Source organism: Lepisma saccharinum, chromosome 15 (genome assembly GCF_977018435.1).
Source record: "Lepisma saccharinum chromosome 15, izLepSacc3.1, whole genome shotgun sequence".
Classification (NCBI taxonomy): Eukaryota; Metazoa; Arthropoda; class Insecta; order Zygentoma; family Lepismatidae; genus Lepisma; species Lepisma saccharinum.
In genome coordinates, this window is record NC_139243.1 from 65,285,670 (window position 1) to 65,310,489 (window position 24,820).

General features: G+C 34.6%; 1 protein-coding gene across 1 annotated transcript in view; it reads left to right on the plus strand.

The window, feature by feature from the left end:
- Positions 1–24,438, plus strand: part of LOC145999305 (uncharacterized) — a 37,929-nt gene extending 13,491 nt beyond the window's left edge. The window contains exons 3-4 of the mRNA XM_083136245.1: positions 16,285–16,622; positions 24,395–24,438. Of these exons, the coding sequence (XP_082992371.1) occupies positions 16,285–16,622; positions 24,395–24,438 (382 nt within the window). The remainder of the gene's footprint in view (positions 1–16,284; positions 16,623–24,394) is intronic.
- Positions 24,439–24,820: the final 382 nt, after the last annotated feature.

A 24,820-nucleotide genomic window follows, 5' to 3' on the forward strand; every position in this document is an offset into this window, starting at 1 on the left:
CATTGAGTTCAGATAGGTCTAATTCTTCTGTTTTCGAGGTATGTCCAAGTTCATTTATGTTGTTTTCAACAGATGCATCATCATCGTCATCAGAATATGATTCAGATCCACTGCCAGAATCAGATGAATACACATCACGCCACCGCAATTTACTGTTCATACTGTGTGGCACTATTTCTGGAAAGGCAACTTGTACTTTCTGTTTGACAGATTTTGAAGTCAATCCAACAGCTACATGTACATCATCAATTTTCTTGATGTGATGTATTTCTAGTATTCCTGGTGCCGTTCGCACATACTCCCATCGTTTGTTCAAAAATACTGAAGTTTCTTCTGTCTCTTTCTTGGTTACAAAAAGAACCTCAGTTGACTTACATTGAGCTTCAGCAACTTTGAAGAATTCTTCAGCATTTTGAACAGTACAATGTCGTGATTTTACTGCTGTCCAGACCATTCGTTTAACTTGCCCGCCAATGGCATCAACTGCTCCTTTACCATGGCCAGCTGCAAAGTAGTTCCACTCTACAGTTTCCACACTGAGATCATCAGGCAAGTGGCACATATTGAAAGCTGTATACTTGCTCTTAAATTGGGAAGAACAATTATCTGAAAATATCATCAGATTACGTAATTATTAGGTGGCATTATCTGCAACAAGAGAAAACATAAGCTTGGAGCAAATTATAGGTTATTTTATGTTTCTGTTTACCTACCACTGATTTTAAGGACATTTCATTATAACATAAAAAAATAAATTCTAGATGGAACGAAGAAAAATAATTTCATTTTACTCTATGACTTAATATAATCAAGTTCTACACATCAATAATATATTTTAAATCTCTCTGAATTATACCAGTAATAGGGTATGTAACATGGACTATAGTTCATAAAGTTAGACAACCCAAACCTAAAAGTATCAGTGGTGATAGAAATGTAACATCCGTGACTTGTAACATCCGTGACATCTATTTTATTCTTATTTAAACTCAGATAATATCTTTAAGATGGTAGGGTGCAAGTATTTTACTAGAATGTCAACATTATCTACTTTTGACAAAAACAAATTTAGTTCAATTCTGTATTTTTAAAAAGTATCTTCTTTTTTGTCACGGATGTTACACCATGTACATCTGATTACTGTTTTACAATTAATTCATAAATTTACTCACCTTGGTCTCTGAAATTCAGTGTGTAGACTCTCAAAACATAAACTCAGCAGTAAACTTCCTGAGAATGGAGTTAACAGTTGAACTGAATGTCAAGGGAGCTGCCAACTTTAGTGAATGAAACTAGCCATGTATTGCCAACTAACAGCAGCTATTTCTTGTAACAATAAAACATATCAATTATATTATTTTTCAAAATATCTCAGCAGAATGCTTAAATGACAAGTTTTATCTATTCAGTGCATGTAAATAGAACATATTTTTGATTATTAATTTTTTTTATAATTCCCTCTTTACCCGGAATGGCTGTTCTACATTCATTCCCACTAGTCTACCATAGTAACTGTCGCTTGTCGAAGAATACCTTCTTCATGGGAAGCACGCATGCTTCCGTAAGGTAATTTTTATGTTTTTATTTTTCAACATAAATAAAGCACCTCCCCTGTGGCGTAGTGGTAAAATCATCAACTTGTAATCAAGGTGTCCTGGGTTCAATACCCGGTGGAGACACATAGTGGTTCAGATCCCACTTTAAACTGTAGGTTCAGTCCCGATTAGCTTACTGTGCATAAAGTGAATTTAAAACAACAATTCAATCAATCAGCATAAATAACTTTTTTTTTTTTAGAATCAAAGCATGCTTCTTTAAGAAAGTTTCAAATTTTGTGTGACAATGATTTCCAAAATTCTACGATAATTAGTCTTTCTGCTTGGAGAATTTTAAAAAAAATCATGAAACAGTTGGAACCTTTACCATATTTTGGTTGCCTGACAGTGGAATTATACACTTGCAAGATGAGATGTGATGTGGCATTTTCCCTTATACTATTTAAATTTGTTAAAAAATTAAGTTTGACGCAGCATGCATAACACCATGCCAAACAACATAAATGTTGTTATCAAAGTTTTAAGCAAAACTGTGCACACTCGAGATGAGATACCACATTGTGACATTACATGCTTAGTTTTGAATGCAGAAACGGCGTTGCTGGTGTAGTCTTGTGCATTCTAGCAAGTTTCATTTTGTGGACATTATGCCTATATGTAGAGTAGGATCCATGAGTATTACCGTGCAAATTGTTCATCACCATGTTCGTGCATTCTATTTGACCCAATAGCTTCAAGAATGAAATGAAAACTCAAAACAAGCTGCTGACAACTTCTGCACCAGCATACATAAAAATCCATCGCCTAAAATCACACAGGCTGAAAGAGAAATATTAGTGAAAATAAGTCATGGACAATTTGCTCGGTAATACTTATGGATCCCACTGTACTTTCTAGATTATAATTTTACCTCATGAAACTAACCTGTTTTCTTCTCTCTTCATGTGATGGTTATAACCAAAATCTCATCAGATAACTCAAACCACCTTAACTATAGGACTCACAATTTGTGCACTTCATTTTGATTTATTTATACAAACTGAAATTTTGCATTTGTGCAAATGAAATATGAAACTTGTTTTTAGTAATAACTTCTGCAACCAGACTGAAGCATATAACTTGACTTTACAATTTTGACCAGTATTTTCCCCTCCATCCAAAAATTACTGAAGCAAGTATGGATCCAGTCATTTACATATGTGTGTGTGTGTGTGTGTGTGTGTGTGTTAAACAAAGGAAGTACTGCATGAATGAAAGAGCACACTGACCAATATCATCCATAATTTTCGTTTTCACACTTCAGTGGCTATTTTTAATAATATTAATATTTAATCTTCCAGTACATTTTATTGCCATGTTCTTATAGCACTGATTGTTGTAACCACTGAATTTTAGCAGTAACACAATAAAGAAACATACTGTCCAGACTCAAAATTGTAAATTGAGTAACTGTTACAAGCAATGAATGTGTATTTACATTGATAATGAACACAAACAATGCATAAGGCCACAGTATTGAGATGACCGTGAAATAATTGACAATACACCAAGTCGGCAGGGAGGAAAAATGTTTCTTTGACCAATTCGGGAATCAAGACTCAGTATTAGAGCTTATAGACAACACTACTTAGCCGAAGTTTTGTCAACATACACAAACATCATGTGCCTAACATTGACCATATATTTATATAAAACATGGCGCAACAGTCCATTGAAGGCCCAGGTCTACCACCAACTGTTGGCCTCACTTCCACCTGATCCTACTGAGTACCTTCTTCCGAGAGGGGGTGTGGGGGTAACGCCCCACACTTTCTTGATCCGGTCGTGAGTGGGGGTGATGTGATCAGCATCACGCCCCTGACCACCTTTACCCCCCAGGGTTTCCCCCAGGTACCCATGTTATTCGACACTGGGTGGGCACCGGGGCCGCTTCCATCATTAGAAAAGTTCCCGGATTTGAACCGGCCGGGGATTGAACCCGGGACCTTTAGCATGGTAGTCAGACGCGTTACCGACTGAGCCACCGCGGCCACCGATGTACATAACATAAGCTTTCAAAATCAGTCAAAACATTTTATTCATACCTCAAGTCAAGCTTTTCCATTTGGCACCCGGGTTGTGTAGGTCCAATCTCAATTAGCCCAAATATGCATAAAGTGGATTTAAAACAAAAAAACTCAAACGAACTCTTGCATACAAGTTTAAGGACAGAAAATTCTCTAAGAATGCACACGTGCTTTTCCAATGAACATTTTGAGAACTGGACATTCCAGGCAGGCACTTTTTAAATATGATGGTGACATGTTCAAAAGTGGTATTTTGTCATGATTACCTGCAAATTTCAAACTATGTGCATTCACAAAGCCGATGCCAGAGCCTGACTTCTATAACACAAACCTTTCAGAAAAATCATTTTTACAATGTATTTCATTATTCGAGCATGTCATAAAATCAATAGTATATTAATGAAATGGAAGCAGATCTAGAAGTATCATTAACAGTTTTGAAAATATGGTGTGTTAAATGCAGTCATGTGTTACTGGTCCAGTAGTGTAGCAAGAGTTGCATTCGATCCACTCAGGATTTCCAATTTTGGTGCAAAATACAGGATTTGTGGTTTTTCTTTGAAATGCAGTGTTCAAATTGAAGAAAATGCAGAGAGGTGGAATACTTCAGAACTACTGATCAGTAGGGAGGGGGCAACTAGGGGAGCATGGTGGGGAAGTTGCCCCCCCCCCTCCCACCCACTTTTTGATCTGCATTATGACCTCTTAATGCTAAGCCTTGTTTACAAGGAAAAATTATTCTAGTTTTTTTTTTACTTTTAACCACTGTTATTTAAAAGAGATTACCAACGTTTCGGAGGCTGCATCTGCCTCCGTCTTCAGGGTAGCGTGTCTAAATGGTTGCCTTGGAGGATTATTCTAGGTGGCCTAGGCTCCACCGCGTCCGTCGGTCACAAGGACCTCTAGTATATAAAAAGTTGCCAGATAGGATAATCAGTGGCCAGGCTCCACTTCTTAAAATGACCACGTCAAGGTCACGATCAAGGCTTCGTGTGGGACCGTTAGGTTTCCACCTTGATCACCGGGGACTGGACAGCCCCGGATTGCATGTTGGAGATATATAATAAGGGTAATAATTTCTCAAAGTAGGTAATGTTTGCTCCTTAGTAAACAGCTTAACCGCATCAGCAAAAGGTTGAAAAATACCACAAATTCCAACCCTATTAAGTCCTACGAATTTGAATATAGCCTAAAACCCTACGTTCAAATAAAGTAAAAAAAGCAACTCTAATTAAAACACATACAACCAAAATAATAAAAGAAATAACCCCAATAAATAGATCTAATATCATCTACTATAAAAATAAATATATCTTCATTTTTGAATCCTAAATTCAATGCACTTCTCTGCCATAATAGTAATTATTATTAATCAATATATATTATATGTAATATAAGTATTTGGTCCTTTCGTACTAAAACACCTTAAATATTAAGAGATAGAAACCAACATGGCTCACGCCGGTTTGAACTCAGATCATGTAAGAAATTAAAGGTCGAACAGACCATCAAATTTGAAATACTATCCCCAAATGATATCTTAATCCAACATCGAGGTCGCAACCCCTCCTGTCGATATGATCTCTCAAGAAAGATTACGCTGTTATCCCTAAGGTAACTTATTCTTTAAATCACTAAAAATGGATCCAAATAACAAAAATTATTGAATATTAAATAAAGAAGAGTTAAATATTATCTTCCCATCATCCCAACAAAATATTATTTAATAATATATACAATTATATTACTAATCAAAATATTACTAAAATAATATAAAGATCTATAGGGTCTTATCATCCCCTTAAAAAAATAAAGCCTTTTCACTTTGAAGTAAAATTATATATTAATTAATTAAAGACAGTCTATTCCTCGTCCAACCATTCATTCTAGCCCCCAATTAAAAGACTAATGATTATGCTACCTTCGCACGGTCAAAATACCGCGGCCATTAAACAAATGTCATTGGGCAGGTTATACTTCATATAAAATCATGAAAAAATGTTTTTGATAAACAGGCGAGAATAAATTTTGCCTAATTCCTCTAACTAATTAAATAAATATACTAATAGAATCATAATTTCCAAATAAAATTAATTAAAACATATAATTAGGTAAACAAGTAAAACTAAATTAAATTTTTAATAATAACCTCAAATAAATTATAACAAAATTACAAAAAGTAGCAATCTCCAAACCAACAAATATAATAGTTTATTATAAAGTTATAACCAATATATTAACCGGAAGCACATCCCCCAAGTCATAACTAAACACTAACATTACAATATAAATCAATATAAAAAATATTAAAATGTAAAACTATATTAAATATAATTCCCTAACAACTAGATATAAGATAAGTCGAATAACATTTTATTACAAATAACAATTTTAACAGAAAAATATAACAGTTTTACCTTAAAATTTAACCTACTAGCTCCTTACCTTTCGAGAAAATAGAATATTCAATTAAAATTTAATCCTCCCTGATACAAAAGGTACGATTATTAACATCTCCTATAATAAAAATCAATATTTCATATATTTAATAAATCCCAACACTGTACTAATAATCTATAACAAACTTAATTTTTATATACTAAATATATAACCAAAATCAATAAAATTCCTTTTCATACACAACCAATTTATAAACAAAATTTAAATAGTAATAAAATTTCTATCAAAATATGTCGAATCGCATGACTAACTATTCAATGTAAATGAATATTCTACCTAATAGAAATATTTTGATAATAATCAAACCAGGCACACCTTCCGGTACGCCTACTATGTTACGACTTATCTCACCTATATAAATGAGAGCGACGGGCGATGTGTGCATACCCTAGGGCTAATAAACCAAAATGCTATTCTAAAACAAAATTACAATTAAATCCAATTTCAAATATATTTTCAACATATTATATTACTAATATATTATCCAAGTGGCCGCGGTGGCTCAGTCGGTAACGCGTCTGACTACCATGCTAAAGGTCCCGGGTTCGATCCCCGGCCGGTTCAAATCCGGGAACTTTTCTAACGGTGGAAGCGGCCCCGGCGCCTACCCAGCGTCGAATAACATGGGTACCTGGGGAAACCCTGGGGGGTAAAGGCGGTCAGGGGCGTGATGCTGATCACATCACCCCCACTCATGACCGGATCAAGAAAGTGTGGGGCGTTACCCCCACACCCCCTATACGCCTTCATGGCGTGGTGCTATGCACAGGGGAACACTTTACCTTTTTACCTTTACCATATTATCCAAATCAATACAATATAGTGTAACCCATCTCCACCTACTAATAAGCTGCACCTTGACCTGAAATATATCTTAATAGAAAAAAAGAACATATATATTTAAATATTCAAATTACGGCGGTATACAAACTGACAATTTACAATAATAGGTCAAATAAAACGCGGAATATCGATCACGGAACAGGTTCCTCTAAATAGAATAAAGCACCGCCAAATTCTTTGAGTTTCAAGATCATAACTAATATTACTCAGACCAAATTTACAATGATAATAATAGTGTATCAGCTGGCACGAATTTAGCCGGACAAATAAACATTAAAATTTAAAATCCTGTGATCTAATTTACATTAAAACTAAACAAACCCACACACTGCGAACCATCAAACTCAAACATGCCGTCTCAACCCATAAAAAATTGGCGGAAGTTACCTGTCTTTAACAAATACATATGTGAAATTTAATTAAGGAGATTTAAGCCAGAATAAAACTTTTATTTTAAAATATAAAGTGAGGTTCTTGTTATTATATAATATGTATTATATTAAATTAAACTATAATTAGGAATTATCTCACGAAAATTTCCCCCATTTTTAATTATACTCACTTTCCCATGCTATATAGAACACAATTTTTTTCCCCTCAAAATTGTGTTCTATATAGATATATTAACTTCTTCTTTCTCTAGATTCGATAAGTATTGAAATGACATATTAAGTAAGTCAATTACTTTAAGTTAGATACAAAAACTTAAAAACATTAAATAAAATTAAAAACAATACTGAAGTATTTTATATTATTTAATAAATGGGTTCTACTTATTAATCATAAAAATAAAAATCTGATTAATAATTTTATTAGCCCACTATTATAATTTATTTATAAATAAGATGTCTGAAAAAGGATTACCATGATAGGGTAAAGTATACATGAAATTTAACATGTTCTTATTATTTGTAATAAAATTATTTTTATAGTTGAAAGAATTAAACTTTCTCTAATGGTATCAAACCCCATAGTGCGTCATACACCAAAATATAATAAAAAGGTAAGCTAATTAAGCTAGAGGGCTCATACCCCACATATGAAGTTTTATAATTAATCCTTCCCTTTTTAATGCTCACAGCCCCCCAAAAAATAATATTCCTATTGACCCTCACAATAGGAACCCTACTTTCTATTTCTTCCACCTCATGATATGGAGCCTGAATGGGCTTAGAAATTAATTTAATATCTTTTATTCCATTAATTTCTACACCAAATAATCAATGAAATACAGAAGCATCACTTAAGTACTTCTTAATTCAAGCGCTAGCATCATCAATAATTTTGACTGCAGCATTAATTATAATTAATTCAGTAAATTTAAATATACACACCCATCTTCTAACCATAGCTTTATTAATAAAAATAGGAGCAGCCCCATTCCATATCTGAATACCCAAAGTTATAGAAGGAATAACATGAATTAACTGTCTAATAATAACAACTATTCAAAAAGTCGCTCCATCAACATTACTTAGATATGTAACCAACAATTTAAGAATAATTCTAATTGTAAGCATCAGAACATCAGCAATTATTGGAGCAATTGGAGGGCTAAATCAAACCTCATTACGAAAAATTATAGCCTTTTCATCAATTAACCACATATCATGAATTATTCTAAGAATAACATCAGAAGATAATACTTGGCTAATATACTTATTACTATACATTCTTATAACCGCCTCCACCATTTTACTATTTTCAATAAACAAGACATATTACGTCCATCAACTGTTTATATTAAAACTTGCTCCTATTAAAAAAATGTCCTTATTTATATCAATATTATCTCTCGGAGGTCTCCCGCCACTACTAGGATTTCTACCAAAATGAATAGTTATTATCGAAATAACCAACTTTAAGCAATTAATCATAATTATAATCCTAATTAGTATATCACTATTAACTCTATACTATTACTTACAAACCTCCCTCACATCAATTTTAATAAATTATAAAACTAATATATGAAGTATTATTAATAATAAACCATTAAATTTAAAAGAACAAGTATTATCAGTAATTACAATTTTTATATCAATTTGTGGAATGCCTATGATTCAACCAATTTATATATCTTTATAAGGTCTTAAGTTAATTTTAAACTAATGACCTTCAAAGTCATAAATAAAGGATATTCTTTTAGGCCTTAATACTACAATGTATCACCTTGAAATTGCAGTTCAAAATTATATTCTTAACTATAAGAGTTTAAAACTCATAAATAAATTTACAGTTTATCACCTATGACTTCAGTCATCTCATTCTTGCAACGACGATTATTTTCTACTAACCATAAAGATATTGGTACAATATATTTAATTTTTGGGGTATGATCAGGAATAGTTGGAACATCATTAAGTATCTTAATCTGTATAGAATTAGGTCAACCAGGAAGTTTGATTGGAGATGATCAAATCTACAATGTAATTGTAACTGCACATGCATTTATTATGATTTTTTTTATAGTAATACCTATTATAATTGGGGGGTTTGGAAATTGATTAGTGCCTCTAATAATTGGAGCCCCCGACATAGCCTTCCCACGATTAAATAACATAAAATTTTGGTTACTACCACCATCATTAACTCTACTATTGTCAGGAAGAGTTGTAGAAAGTGGTGCAGGAACTGGATGAACAGTATATCCCCCCCTATCTGCAGGAATTGCACATGCCGGGGCCTCCGTAGACTTATCAATATTTTCATTACATTTAGCGGGAGTCTCCTCTATTCTAGGAGCAGTAAACTTTATTACAACAGTAATTAATATACAAACTATAGGAATATCTATAGAACGAGTGCCATTATTTGTATGATCAGTAGTAATTACTGCAGTTCTCCTGTTATTATCACTACCAGTTCTAGCAGGAGCAATCACCATTTTATTAACAGATCGAAATTTAAACACCACATAATGAGAATGTGCTACAACATAATATGTATCATGCAATACAATATCTAATGATGAGTTTGCTAGTACTAACCCTGTTAATCCCCCTATTGTAAATAAGAAGATAAATCCTAATGCTCATAATATTGATGGAGAGTAGTTAATTTGTGTTCCGTGGAGTGTAGCAATTCATCTAAATACTTTAATTCCTGTTGGTACGGCAATAATTATTGTAGCTGCAGTAAAGTATGCTCGTGTATCGACATCTATTCCTATAGTAAATATATGATGTGCCCATACAATAAATCCTAGAAATCCAATTGCCATTATTGCATAAATTATTCCAAGAACTCCAAACGTTTCTTTTTTACCTCTTTCTTGACTTACAATGTGTGAAATTATTCCAAATCCTGGTAAAATTAGAATATATACTTCTGGGTGTCCAAAGAATCAAAATAAATGTTGATATAAGATAGGGTCTCCACCACCAGATGGGTCAAAAAATGAGGTGTTTAAATTTCGATCTGTTAATAAAATGGTGATTGCTCCTGCTAGAACTGGTAGTGATAATAACAGGAGAACTGCAGTAATTACTACTGATCATACAAATAATGGCACTCGTTCTATAGATATTCCTATAGTTCGTATATTAATTACTGTTGTAATAAAGTTTACTGCTCCTAGAATAGAGGAGACTCCCACTAAATGTAATGAAAAAATTGATAAGTCTACGGAGGCCCCGGCATGTGCAATTCCTGCAGATAGGGGGGGATATCCTGTTCATCCAGTTCCTGCACCACTTTCTACAACTCTTCCTGACAATAGTAGAGTTAATGATGGTGGTAGTAACCAAAATCATACACACACCAATTAATGTACATAGTAAATATGATACCGTGATAATCATGAAAAGAATTGATTGCAATCGAAATGACTCCATGAGGTAAAATGTTAATATGACAATTTTGATTACCCTCGTACAATGGGTATAAACATTATGTGGAAGAAAAAAAAAGGGGGGGAACATTTACATAAATTCGAATACTAGTTTGATCATACAGTGACAGTAAAGATACCAGATACATAAGAGATGTCCATATAAAATTGTGTGGCGAAAGAATTCTGAGAAATAATACCAGAAACGATGCACTATCCAATGGGTAGTCCTAAATAACAATATGTTGGCTTTATTTATTTTGGCATTGGTTGACGCACAAAACGATGATTTCCAAGGTGACACACTCAACACATAAGTTCCCTCGAGAAACATGAAAAATAAACAAAAAAAAGAGAATTAGAAGAGAAGAAGAAAAGGAAGATAAAAAAAAGGGATAGGAAAGAGGCGAGGAAACCTAAGGGAGGGGAATATAAGAATTAGGAGCATCAATTACAATATTGAATTGTTAAAGATTTAGGCAAACATCCGTCATATATATATATAGCAAAATAGTACAGGAGATGATATACTGTAACACATTATTGTCAAAGAATTGATGATTCAACTTGATATGAAACGAGAGGCAAAAAGGCCCAAAAATATTACACAAAAAAAAAATATACGTAATATTAAGCATGTGTATAAAGTACTCATTGAAAAACTTGTACACATCAATTAATTTTACATGATAAATACTTCTTCAATAATTCTTAAAATTCTAATACAAAATATACAATGAAAAGTCCAAACCTGAGTCAAATTCCAATAGGCTAGATTCAGGCCGATTTGTAGGTAACACGTGATAAGCCTCATAAATTTCATTCAAATAAGTAGAGAGAAATTCCCCACTTCGCTGAGGACGAAGGAGTTATTTATCTAGCAACATTTGCATTGTGGAATAAGGAACGAAGCGATACCACATAACACGTATAAACATTGGCCATGGGAATTTCTCGTGAAGAGCATCATACCAAGTGTCTCGGAGAGGTCCTTGTGTGGACACAAATGCCATCAACAGTAAAGATTCTAAATCTATTAGGTTTAGCTTGAAAATTTTATGAAGGTTCAACAAAAAATAGAACAACTGGTCGGAATCCGAACCATCGGTCGGTTGTAATACCTGTAAAAGATCGAGAACAGTTGTATATCTAATATAATTTGTGATATATGAATAATCGGGAGGCAACAAAAGGTCTCTGGGTGTGTGTAAGTTTGGGGTCTGTAAAAAGGTGAAGGTTGTATATTAACGGGTGGGAAGGGAAAAGAGGTCGACCCAACCCGTGGCAAATGGCCTTGAAAGGGAAGCGACATTATATTTGTTCCTCGACGAGGATATCCAAAATGTGCAAAAAAAAAAAATAGCCAAAACAAAAAAAAGACCAACGATATCCAAAATACAAGGCAATTGCAATAATGCAACATCAAGATATACTGTAAAATAATTTGAATCAATAAACAAAAGTTCTTATGTATTAATCTGTACAAAAAAAAATTGCATGGGAATGTCTCTAAAAAAAGGGGGCTCCAAAGTTAACAAAAAAAATTGTTAAGCACCAACAATGTATGGCCACAAGGGAATTTATTGCACAAGAAAAAGTTATAAATCGGAATGTTGGTATCACCAATACTACCAAAAAAAATAGTAGTGTGAGGAAGGGAAAAAAAATTGTGATATTTCTTGTATATAAATTAATAAAACCTGCTCTGGTACCAGGAATAAAACCTGCTCTGGTACCAGGAACTTTGTAACGTGTTGGTCGCGTACTAGAAAAAGGGGCAATAAAGCCTTATGGGAAGCGTGAAGAAACAGGTCCGGGATCAATTAATGTACGCGCTTTAAATTAAGCATCAACCAACAGTTACAAGTCGCAAATTGTTGAGGTTATTGGCCAGTGTTTACACCGCCACCTCAGTCTCAAAGGAGAACCAATGATAGGACTGTGTCCAAAGAACAAGGAAAAATATAACCCTCCGTTCAAGCCTCACCTTTAAATCAATCAAAATAAATTTAGAGGCAACGGCATTCACAAAATATCGTGGAAAATTTCACTCAGGTTTGGCAATCCTTTAAAGTATCCTGCAATACCAAAAAAATACACACTAACTATTCACAAAAATCCGCAGGGTCAATACTACTCAATGAAGTTCATAACTTCCTTTCTTACCAATAGCAACTTCGCAGCTTCACTCTCTTATGTGGAAGGTTCGTGAACAAAATGTATAGAACAGTATGCAGATTTTAAAGACTTGAGTCAAAAATTTATTAGATTCAATCTCGAACAAGAAACGATCAATATCTCAATTATCAACAACACGAGAAACATTTCATCATGAACAAACCCAGTTTAATTGCATTAGAAAATCTCTCCAATTGTAACTTTAACAAATCTTGCTTTCGATCTACCACCCGTCATTTGACGTATCAGGAATATGTATTATAAATTTAAATGTTAACAGCAACATGAATTACAATCACAATTAAATCCATTCACTTGTACGCATTGTAAAATCCACTTGGGCATCAAACCGAAGATTTACCATTAATTAACAAATGACTCGCTTTAGTCTGTTATCCTTTTGTCACAATAAATTTTACAATTCTCCCTTTTTTTTTTTTTTTTTTTTTTTTACATTTCATGCTCCCACTACGTTAATTTGATATATGTGCCACCCTAATATTAATTACTTCAACATTTAAGAATTCGCGGCAATGGATGGGAATTGTCACGCGTACGCCTCACTAAATTTCAATGTTTCGCGAACGTCGCAAGTTCCATCATTTTCATTGTCGTATCACAATATATTCAACAAATCGTGTCACATTAATTAGCCAGAGTGTGCTAGTTGCAATTTAGAATAATTTAAACTTTCGTCGCCCGTTCTTCCTTCTTTTACTCATTTAAGTTTTGACTCAATCGTGATAAAGACACGGGATTCTAACACAGTTCACGACTTGGACTTCGCAGAGCTAAAAGAACGTATCGTCACTGTACATACCTCCATTAAACTCATCCATAATGTTCCAACCTCCAATTCGACACTGCAAAGGCCGGTCAGTCAAACGGAAATCTGTCTTCCTTCTCGTTCTGGTCTCAGAACATGGGGTAATGCCTGGAAACGTCCATGAAATTCGTCCCTCAGCTATAACTCTGGATACAGGTCCGCGTTGCTGGAAACTGACGAAATCTAATAGGACGTCGTTAAAGTTCTCACTCCAATCAAATGCAACTTCCTTGCAAGCGTATAAGGTCCGTCCAAAAAAGATGGTTGTGTCTCGCGTTGACGTGCCGAATTTCAGAGAGAGTAGCAGTAACATAGCGTGCAAACACAACCAGAAAAAAGTTTAAGTCTCGCCCGCGAGACGACTTGCACACTTAAAGCAGCACCATACTCTCTGCCTGCCTTCCTCCCGTGACCCAAGTCACGCTGAAGTTTCGCGATGGTCTTCCAAGTCGGAACTGATACTGCCGTTTTTTGTGTCTGCTCGAGAAGCGAGCGCCGAGCGAGAGGTCAGTGGAGGCCTCTAGCGGGGACTAGTATAATCAACCAAAGACAAACGAGACGCAAGGTGTACGAAGAATGAGGAAGTGTGACGTTATTCCATGCGGAATTATTACGTAATACTTTCTTGAACGCAAAGCGTAGGAAAAACGTCACATGAAGCAGGAGCAACATTCGTATGTTAAAATAGCAGTTCTCCATGATAGAAATTTACGGGAATGCCATACAGAGCTACAGGAAGCACTGGGTGTTCATGTTGTGCCCTATCAAACAGTGGTGAGGTTGGTGGAGGCCTTCATATGGAGCAGAGTGTTAACTGCCTAAATAAAACACTGTTGTCCAAAGTCATGTGTTCTGCCTCTTCCCTACAAGAGTCTCCTGCATCCAGACTTCATCTGGTGGCTTCTTCAAAAGTACATTCCATACACTTTCAAACGTATATCTTAGATTTTTTGTGTTGTCCCCAGTTCACGAAAAAAATAAAAAAATAATAATTCCCATGACTTATGTCTTAATCCACATATGTAGAGAATATTTATACACATTAAATTCATCTTTACAAGGAATTACAATCTTGAAAGCATTGTAACGAAAGAGACATAAACATGTGTTTGTGCCTAATAATTTTTATTGGAGTGAACATAGTGTGGGCCTCCCCGATGGCGCAGTGGTTGCGTCCTTGCCTTGTAATCAAGGTGTCCCAGGTTCGGTACCCGCTGGAGGCACATAGTGGTTCAGATCCCACTTTAAACTGTACGTCCAGTCCCAAGTAGCCTTACTGTGCATAAAGTGGACTTAAAATAGCAATTCAATCAATGGACATAGTGTGGCTGAAAATGTGAGGCAAATAAAGCACCTTAATTATTTTCTGAATTATTTGAGGCATTTCCGACTACTGTGAATGAATGACTCTTCCAAATGTTCAACCCCCAGACTGGTTCCCAGCCTGCAAGAGACTTATGAGTGTGAGGTCATGTAAGACCGGGAGTCGACCTTGAGCACTGAGAGTGAAGGTGAGGCCTCAGAGGCTGAGGCCATGTGAGGCTGGAGGTTGAACTTGAGCTTTAACACTGTGCAGTGGCAGACTTTAGTCAAATGGGCATCTCTGGTCAAAAGTAGATTTGGATGTAGTAACTCTTGTTTACCCTGGAACAGAAAAAAAAATAATGACTGAATGTAAATGTGAGAGGCAATGACACTTTCCCTGACTTAGTGGCCACGGTGGCTCAGTCGGTAATGCGTCTGACTACCATGCTCAAGGTCCCGGGTTCGATCCCCGGCCGGTTCAAATCCGAGAACTTTTCTAACGGTGGAAGCGGCCCCGGCGCCCACCCAGCGTCGAATAACATGGGTACCTTGGGGAAACCCTGGGGGGTAAAGGCAGTCAGGGGCGTGATGCTGATCACATCACCCCCACTTACGATCAGATCAAGAAAGTGTGGGGCGTTACCCCCACACCCCCTATACGCCTTCATGGCGTGGTGCTATGCACAGGGGAACACTTTACCTTTACCTTTTTGAGAGGCAATGACAATATATTGTCACACTTTTGATCTGCACCAAGTTTTATGGCCAGCCTAATGAAAATTACATCAAAAATATGAATACTTTTTGAGTAAATGGTAAAAAAATATTATGTATTCATTCTTGCAGGAATAGTACACATTAAATTAGGCACACATAGGAGATGTACTATGTAGAACTTTAAGTAAAAAATGCAGCGTCGACAGGATTCCACACAGATAAAACAGTGGATGCAAATAACCAGGCGAAGTCAGGCCAGCTCGGTAGCTCAGTGGTAGAGCAATGGCATGGAACGCCAGAGACGTGGGTTCGAGTCCTGGTTGAGGATACATTTTTCGCTGAACATTCTACATAATAATATACATGTATGAACATTTTCATGAGTACATCCCAGTCAACAGTGTATTCTTCTCCCCTTTCTTTTCATTCATTTGTACATGTAAGTCATTCTCATTATTTACTTAGAGTGTGAAACTACGTTACTATCATATTTTTTTTCAGCTACCTGATCGAGAACTGTGTGGAAGAACAGGCACAAGATGTCCCAAGGTCAGTTCTACATTTGCCAGTGTCCGCAGGAAACTTGAGAGAACAAGAGCAGTCAAAAGAAATTACAGAATGTATCAGTAGAGAAGAAAAATTCGAGGCTGAACCTGCAACAAAAACCCTTGCAAGCAAGGCACATCTTGATGGCTCTAAGCCTAATAACAGGAGAAAGGAATGTATAGCACCCATTTCCAAAAACACTTTCCCTGACAAAGGAGATTTGATAGCCCATGAACCCCAGATGCTTTTTAATTGTCCAGTTTCGAAGAAAACTTTTGACCATGAAGCTGAGCGTAATACATTTATGAGTGTTCCCACACAAGAGAGACATTTTAGTTGTTCAATTTGCAACAAGGATTTTGCCCACGAAATTTATCTTAATGAGCATGTGAGAATTCACACGAAAGAGAAGCCTTTCAATTGTTCAATTTGCGATAAATATTTTGCCCGTAAAGGAGATATTCGGAAACATATGAAAGTTCACTCAAAAGAGAATCCTTTTAATTGTTCAATTTGCAATAAATATTTTTCCTGTGAAGGTCATCTTAATGAGCATGTGAGAGTCCACACTAAAGAGAAGCCTTTCAATTGTTCAATTTGCAATAAAAAATTTGCCCGTAGAGGAGGACTTAGTGTACATATGACTGTCCACACTAAAGAGAAGCCTTTCAATTGTTCAATTTGCAACAAAGGTTTTGCCTCTAAAGTTAATCTTACTGTGCATGTGAGGGGTCACACTGGAGAGAAGCCTTTCAATTGTTCAATTTGCAACAAAAATTTTACCCTTAAAGTTTATCTTAGTATGCATTTGAGGGGTCACACTGGAGAAAAGCCTTTCAATTGTTCAATTTGCAATAAATATTTTGCCCGTAAAGGAGAACTTCGGAGACATATGGAAGTTCACTCAAAAGAGAATCCTTTTAATTGTTCAATTTGCAATAAATATTTTTCCCGTGAAGATCGTCTTAATGAACATTTGAGAGTCCACACTAAAGAGAAGCCTTTCAATTGTTCAATTTGCAACAAGGATTTTGCCCGTAAAGGTAATTTTAATGAGCATGTGAGATGTCACACTGAAGATAAGCTATTCAGTTGTTCAATTTGCAATAAAAATTTTGTCCGTAAGAAATGTCTTCGTGTACATATGAATGTTCACTCAAAAGAGAAACCTTTCAATTGTTCAATTTGCAACAAAGGTTTTGCCCGTAAAGTTAATCTTAATGAACATGTGAGGCTTCACACTGGAGAGAAGCCTTTCAATTGTTCAATTTGCAACAAAGATTTTGCCTGTAAAGGATATCTTAATGTGCATATGAGGCTTCACACTGGAGAGAAGCCTTACAATTGTTCAATTTGCAACAAAGATTTTGCATATAAGTATCATCTTACTGAGCATGTGAGGGTTCACACTGGAGAGAAGCCTTTCAATTGTTCAATTTGCAACGAAGGTTTTGTCTCTAAGGTTAATCTTAGGGAGCATTTGAGGGGTCACACTCGAGAGAAGCCTTTCAATTGTTCAATTTGCAATAAAAATTTTGTCCTTAAAAGCCATCTTAGTTTACATATGAATGTTCACTTGAAAGAGAAATCTTTGAATTGTTCAATTTGCCACAAAGGTTTTGCCTCTAAGGTTAATCTTAGGGAGCATGTGGGAGGTCACACTGGAGAGAAGCCTTTCAATTGTTCAATTTGCAATAAAAATTTTGTCTGTAAGAAATATCTTCGTGTACATATGAATGTTCACTCAAAAGAGAAACCTTTCAATTGTTCAATTTGCAACAAAGGTTTTGCCCGTAAAGTTAATCTTAATGCACATGTGAGGCTTCACACTGGAGAGAAGCCTTTCAATTGTTCAATTTGCAACAAAGATTTTGCCCGTAAAGTTTATCTTAATATGCATGTGAGGCTTCACACTGGAGAGAAGTCTTTCAATTGTTCAATTTGCAAGAAAGATTTTGCATATAAGTCTCATCTTACTGAGCATGTGAGGCTTCACACTGGAGAGAAGCCTTTCAATTGTTCAATTTGCAATAAAAATTTTGTCCGTAAAAGAGATCTTAGTGTACATATGAATATTCACTCAAAAGAGAAACCTTTCAATTGTTGAATTTGAAACAAAGGTTTTGCCCGTAAAGATCATCTTAGTGTACATACCATTTAATGTTAGTCCTTCTTTAGTTTCTTTTACCTTCCTAACAGCATATTCTAAGGCAAAATTAAAGAACAATGGAGATAATGCATCTCCTTGTTTTAACCCATCATGAATTGTAAATTTGTCAGACACATTAATACCCACACGAAATTTACTTTCTGTTTCACTGGTGCATACTTTTATCATACTAACAAGCTTCTTAGGTATTCCAAACTCTACTAATAAATTATATAATTGATCTCTTTTGACCGAATCATATGCTTTTTTTGAAATCAATGAATAGCTGATGGACATTTTGATTATATTCCCACTTTTTTTCAAGTATCTGTCTGATGTGAAAAATTTGATCTGTTACGTTTAAATCCACATTGATAATCACCTATAATTTCATTAGCATATGTGGTTAGGCTTGTTAAAAGAATGTTAGACAATATTTTGTATGTTGTTGAGAGTAGAGAAATTCCACAGTAATTATTGCAGTTCATTTTATCACCTTTTTTAAACACAGGAACAATTATGGATTCTTTCCACTGTTGAGGGATTTCTTCTTTATTCCATATTAAATAAATTAATTTATGAATTTGACATATAAATGAATTTCCACCATATTTAATTAACTCAGCTGGTATTAAATCAATACCAGGTGCTTTGTTATTCTTTAGCCTTTTAATAGCATCTTTAACTTCAGTCAAGTTAAGTTCTGGAACTAAAGGTTCTGCTGTGTGTACTTCATTTACTTCTGGTTTATGTCCTACATTGACATTTAAAAGGTCATTAAAGTAGTTCTTCCATCTATTTAGCTAGAAAATCACAGTCTTTATCTTTTATCAAGTTTACTTTAGGTTGCTACCCCTTTCTAAATTCATTTACACCTTTATATAAATCTCTGATATTTTTATTTTTGCTGTTTGTTTCAATTTCGTTAATTTTGCTTTTCAAGTAATCTCTCTTTTTACTTCTAAAAGTAAGTTAACTTCTCACTTTATTCTATTATATTTGCTTAGATTTGTATCATCAGAATTATTTAACCACCTAAGTCTAGCCTGATTTCTTATTTCTATTAGATTATGACATTCAATATCAAACCATGGCTTACTTTTTCTTGGTTTATGGTATCCTATACTTTCTTTAGCTGCTGATTCTATTGCATTACGTATGTGCTCCCAATTCTTATTTACGTCTGTCTCATTTATATTTTCATCATCATTTAAATCCTGCAAAACATGAAATCTATTTGACAGTTTAATTTGGCAATCTTTCTTAATTCTTTCATCAGCAAACTTTCCTCTATCAAATTTTATAACTTCTAGATATGGTTGCTTATGATTTATCACAGAGTCTTTCTCTTAATTTAGCAATTACTAAATAGTGGTCACTGGCACAGTCAGCACCTCTATGCGAATGAACGTCAATTATACTAGTATGCCTTATCTTATCAATGAGAATATGATCTATCTGATTATGACTTTTACCATCTGGAGAAGAACAGGTATATTTATGGATATCTTTATGTTTAAAAGTTGTACTTTTCACAATTAAATTCTTTGAGGTTGCAAAAGCAATCAATCTTATACTATTATCATTACTTAATTCATGAAGACTTTCTTTACCAATCGTGGGTTTAAATGTCTCTTTGCCAATCTGTGCATTACAGTCACCTAACAGAATTTTCATATCATACTGAGAAAATTTATCAAATACCTTTTCTAACTCTGTATAAAAGTCATCTTTAGTATTATCATCTTTATCTTCCGTTGGTGCATGTATGTTTATTAAAGTAATTTTACACCACCTACCCTGTAAAACTGCATATGATATCCTATCATTAATAAATTCTACTGTTTTAAGAGCCGAGATAATTATATTATTTATGAAAAAGCCTGTTCCAAAATTATGATTTTCAGTACCACCATAGAAAAAAGTATAATTTTTAGTTTTACAATTCCCTTCTCCTGGCCACCTAACTTCCTGGACAGCTACTCCATCTAATTTATACTTAACTATCTCATTAACTGTACACTGAAATGCCCCAGGCTGGTAAAGGCTCAGAACATTCCAGGTGCCTAATTTAATATCCCTATTCCTAATGTAGATCTTATCCTTAGTCCAGGGACCTCCCAAAGTAGTACCCACCTGGAGATCCGAATGGGGGACTATTTTACCTCCGGAATATTTTACCTTGGGAGGATCCATGGCCTTATATTGCTGTTTCTTGACATGTCTTTTTACAGTGCAGAGTTGTCAGCTCTACGCCTAACCCCCAATATGAATGGAGGAACTACTACACAAGACAAACAGAAACACATTAGACAGCACAACTACTACACAAGACACACACAAACACATCACGGTTTGCAGGGAGGTCAATGTGGGGAAGCTATTGGAAAACCTCGTTGTGGGGACCATCAAATATTGATATCTTACTATGATATTTGACATTCTTGAGGTCAAATTGATACTTCAAATTTTAAAATATGAATGAAAAATGTCATTTTCACGAGAAATCAAGAACTGTTTTTAAACCAGTGTACTGGAGAACTTACAAGCTTAAAACCTATCCAATGGGGAACTATGATGATGAGTGTAATTAATGAGGTTCATTTCCACCAAGAGGGGAACTTTCTGTCAAACGGGGAACTGTGTCTTTGTAAACATTTAAAGTGGGGAACTTTTGAAGTCCAACTGGGGAATTTGTGTGATTTTCATATGTGTATTCAATGTGGTGAGAATCCATTAACCGGGGAACTTCTTCTTATGTGGGGAACTGTGTGACAAACATTTTAATTGGGGAACTTTTTGTTATTTAATAAGTATATCCTTGGACGTCCACAGGATTTTTTCCAGGGAGGGGCAAGGAAGGTATTTTTTTCCAAGGGGGGGGGGCAAACAAGGCACATTTTCCCCAAAAATAGTGTTGTCCCCTAAAAAAACATTGCTTAATTTTGAATTTATGGTGTTCATGCAATAATTAACATATATTATTGTGGCTAGAATACAATTATGTGTGTGAGATACAAAATTTTTGGTCGAATTTCATTTTCCAGAGGGGAGACAATAGCCCCCCCCCCCCTTGTCCCCCTTCCGGATGCCCATGAGTATATCCAATGTGCTTACACTACATTAACAGGTGGATTTTGAACTCTTGTGTGAGCTAAGTCAAACAGCTAAGTGGGGAATATGTATGTCATATTATGATAGCAGCATTCTTGAGTTATTTGCGTTAGGGTTTTGCCATAAGTGAAAAAAGCATTTACATCAATGTGGCAATGAAACCACAAGATTCTGGAGCTAAATTTTTTTTTCTTCAGAGATAAACATATACAATATAGATAAATGTGCATTTAGATATGCCAGCCGTGACGCAGGAACAGGGGTCTACTGTATAATTCTAAATTTTTGGAAGGTGCAACAGTACCCCGCGAATCATTTGATCCAAATTGTTTCCTTGTATTCACCTAACACTAGTTCAGAGTACTAGTCTATTACAACTGAAATACTAGAAGAAATTAAGTAAGTTACAAGTAGAATGTTGTTTACTTTTACATATGCATCACTGTTAACACTAGATAATTTAGGTAAAGGAGAGTGCATAGCATGATGAAAGAGACAAAATGCTACCCATCTGTACTCAAGCTGAAGTTTTCAGAATTTTTTAGCTGTTCAACGACTAAACAGTCATTTTAATGGTACAGGATTTGTTGAATAAACAAAAGTAGTTTACGTAATATTCCAATTGTTGTCAGTGATACTTATGTTTGAAGGAAACATAATCTACAATGATGATCAAGTCTCCCAAACCATAAAGAACATATGTCGATTGTCATTAATATGATGAAAAATCGGTCAATTTGAGTTTGTTGTATATTTGTCAAAAAATTCATCACACATTTGAGCATTGAGAAATTTATGAGCTCTTCCTTGGTTCAAATTTCTTCTTGCTCATCCTTTAGTCTTATAGGTTAAGATCTCACTTGAACTTACATTTGGGAAGTTGGAAGTCAAAATCGGTTTGAAGCGTCTACATGAGATTTTACCAATGTTTTCGTCAGTTAACAGAGACAAAATGCTGGAAAACTTTTAATGATAGCCATGTACACTTATTTGTACAATTCCTTCAATCATGATCTCAAGTGTCTCGGTTAACCTAATGGTACCAGAAATGTTCATTTAATTACGAACCAGTCAACTCTTAGTAATGTGCATATACAATACACGCACATTCCAACAAATATTATTATTAATTTACCTCATGTATGCTAAATATTATTAAATGGATTACCTGTAAGTTCAAATCAAATTCTACATTAAGAAACATTTTTTATTCCAGTAAGTTGGTAATAATTTTACAAGTTTTATTAAAAACAAAAAGCATCATGATCAGAAGATGAAAACATGAAAATTGTGATAATGTAAATAATAGTTTCATACTTTGCTAGATAAAATGATTTACAAACTCAGTCCTTTAAAGATCTCAATACAGAGAGTAAATTTTAATTGCACATTCACTGAATGTCTTCTTCATACACTGAAACACCTGAACTCAGCTAACACAATAACATAACACAAAATCGTGATATTCACCATGCTGAAGTTTGGAGAATGAGGAATCAAAACTGCAAGAACTGCAATTTGCTTTGTGCACTATCAGGGAAGAACTTGCAGTATAAATTAGTGGGTTGTAAAGCAATGTACATCATGCAAGAGAAAAATGCTTGTAATCTGTAGCTAGTGCAGAGGTAATTTAGACACAAATTTCAAATGCGTTCACTGCACAAGAACAGTATCGATTGATGGTTCGCACAGTTATGGAAGATGGATAGTGTGGAGAAAATAAAATCATCAGGTAGACCAAGGACATCAGACTAACTAGTGAGTTTTGTTACGATCTGTTGTGTTTTGTGTGGTGTGCATATTGAAAGCTCATAGCGAAAAGTCCAGCATGTGTTTCAGTTAATGCAAAATTAGTTTCAGTTCTTACTTACTATAGAAACTGTTTGTGTTGCCGAACCTAATAAAACAATGTACACTGTGTAACGATATTTCATTCTAAATCACAAAAATGACCTTTCATTCTCAGGGATCCTGTATTTATATATCTGATATGATTTTTGGATATGAATAAAAAGTGTACTAATTATTATTTTGAATGTTATGACAATGCAGGTTATGTGCATGAAAATCGCTCCTACTGCTTCCGAACATACAAATTCTGTTCCATTTCTAATTTTCATCTGAAATAATAAATATCAGTAGTGTTGCGATTGCGCCAAAATACAATTAGAAAATACGGATATTTTTGGTGAAATCTTAAAGAAATCAGTACTTTCCGGTACATCATATATGTGTACAATAAGATAGATGCATGCAAAAGTGGAAGAACAATATGGGAACACATATATGTTAGTACAGTGTCAGAAAAGTTAAAATCTGTATTACTAAATTTCACAGTGGATCAAATATATAAAATTAAGAAAAAATGGAACATTCAAAGTACAAAAGTAAAGTATTTAGGCCATTTAAATTTCGTATTATAAAAATTGTACTTTTAACATTATTGAGCAAACATTGGTAGTTTGAAATAAGTTACTTTCTGTGTGAAACCTTGAACCTTCAGCATTGATATAAAGTGATTAACATATGAAATTATAGGAAAAATGGCATTAAAGCACAAAAAGGGTAAGAAAACAAATTGAAAATGTTGATTTTGTGTAAATTCACTCAAGAATGAAAGTTTTTAACACAATTCAGGTTGAATTATGGAGACGAGAGCACTAAAATGTAATAACAATACACTTTGAACCAATAAGATTCAATCTTTGTTTTTTCACAAATATTGATACCTAAAATCAGTTATGCGAAATAATAACCTAATATAGATGGTTCATGTGAATCAATACACTCACTCATGTACAGCCTTTGTAAATGGTGATTTTATGAAGGATGGAAAGGTAACTTAAGAATGTCTGTTCTTCTTCACAATATTATAGACAAGATCTTTGACCTGTTTCCAAGATCGTTCCTTTAGTATATCACCTGACACCTTAATGCAATCCAAACAATCAGTTTTCCCTGGAACTTTTTTCAACAACAAAAATTTAGAGAAAAATCGTTTCACTGTTTCCTTCTCCAGATCAGACCACTGCATCCTACTTCATGCATTTAATTTCCTAGCCTTCCTAACCTGAGTTATTTTGTTAGATAATTCGCCAGAATTATCTTCTTCATTGTCAAAACTTGTTCCGGGAACTGCTTCAATCATGGATTCTTTGTCCACTTCTTCACCATCAGTGTCTTCCTCAACAGAGAGGTCTTCAGTATCATTAAGTGATTTTCCATAAT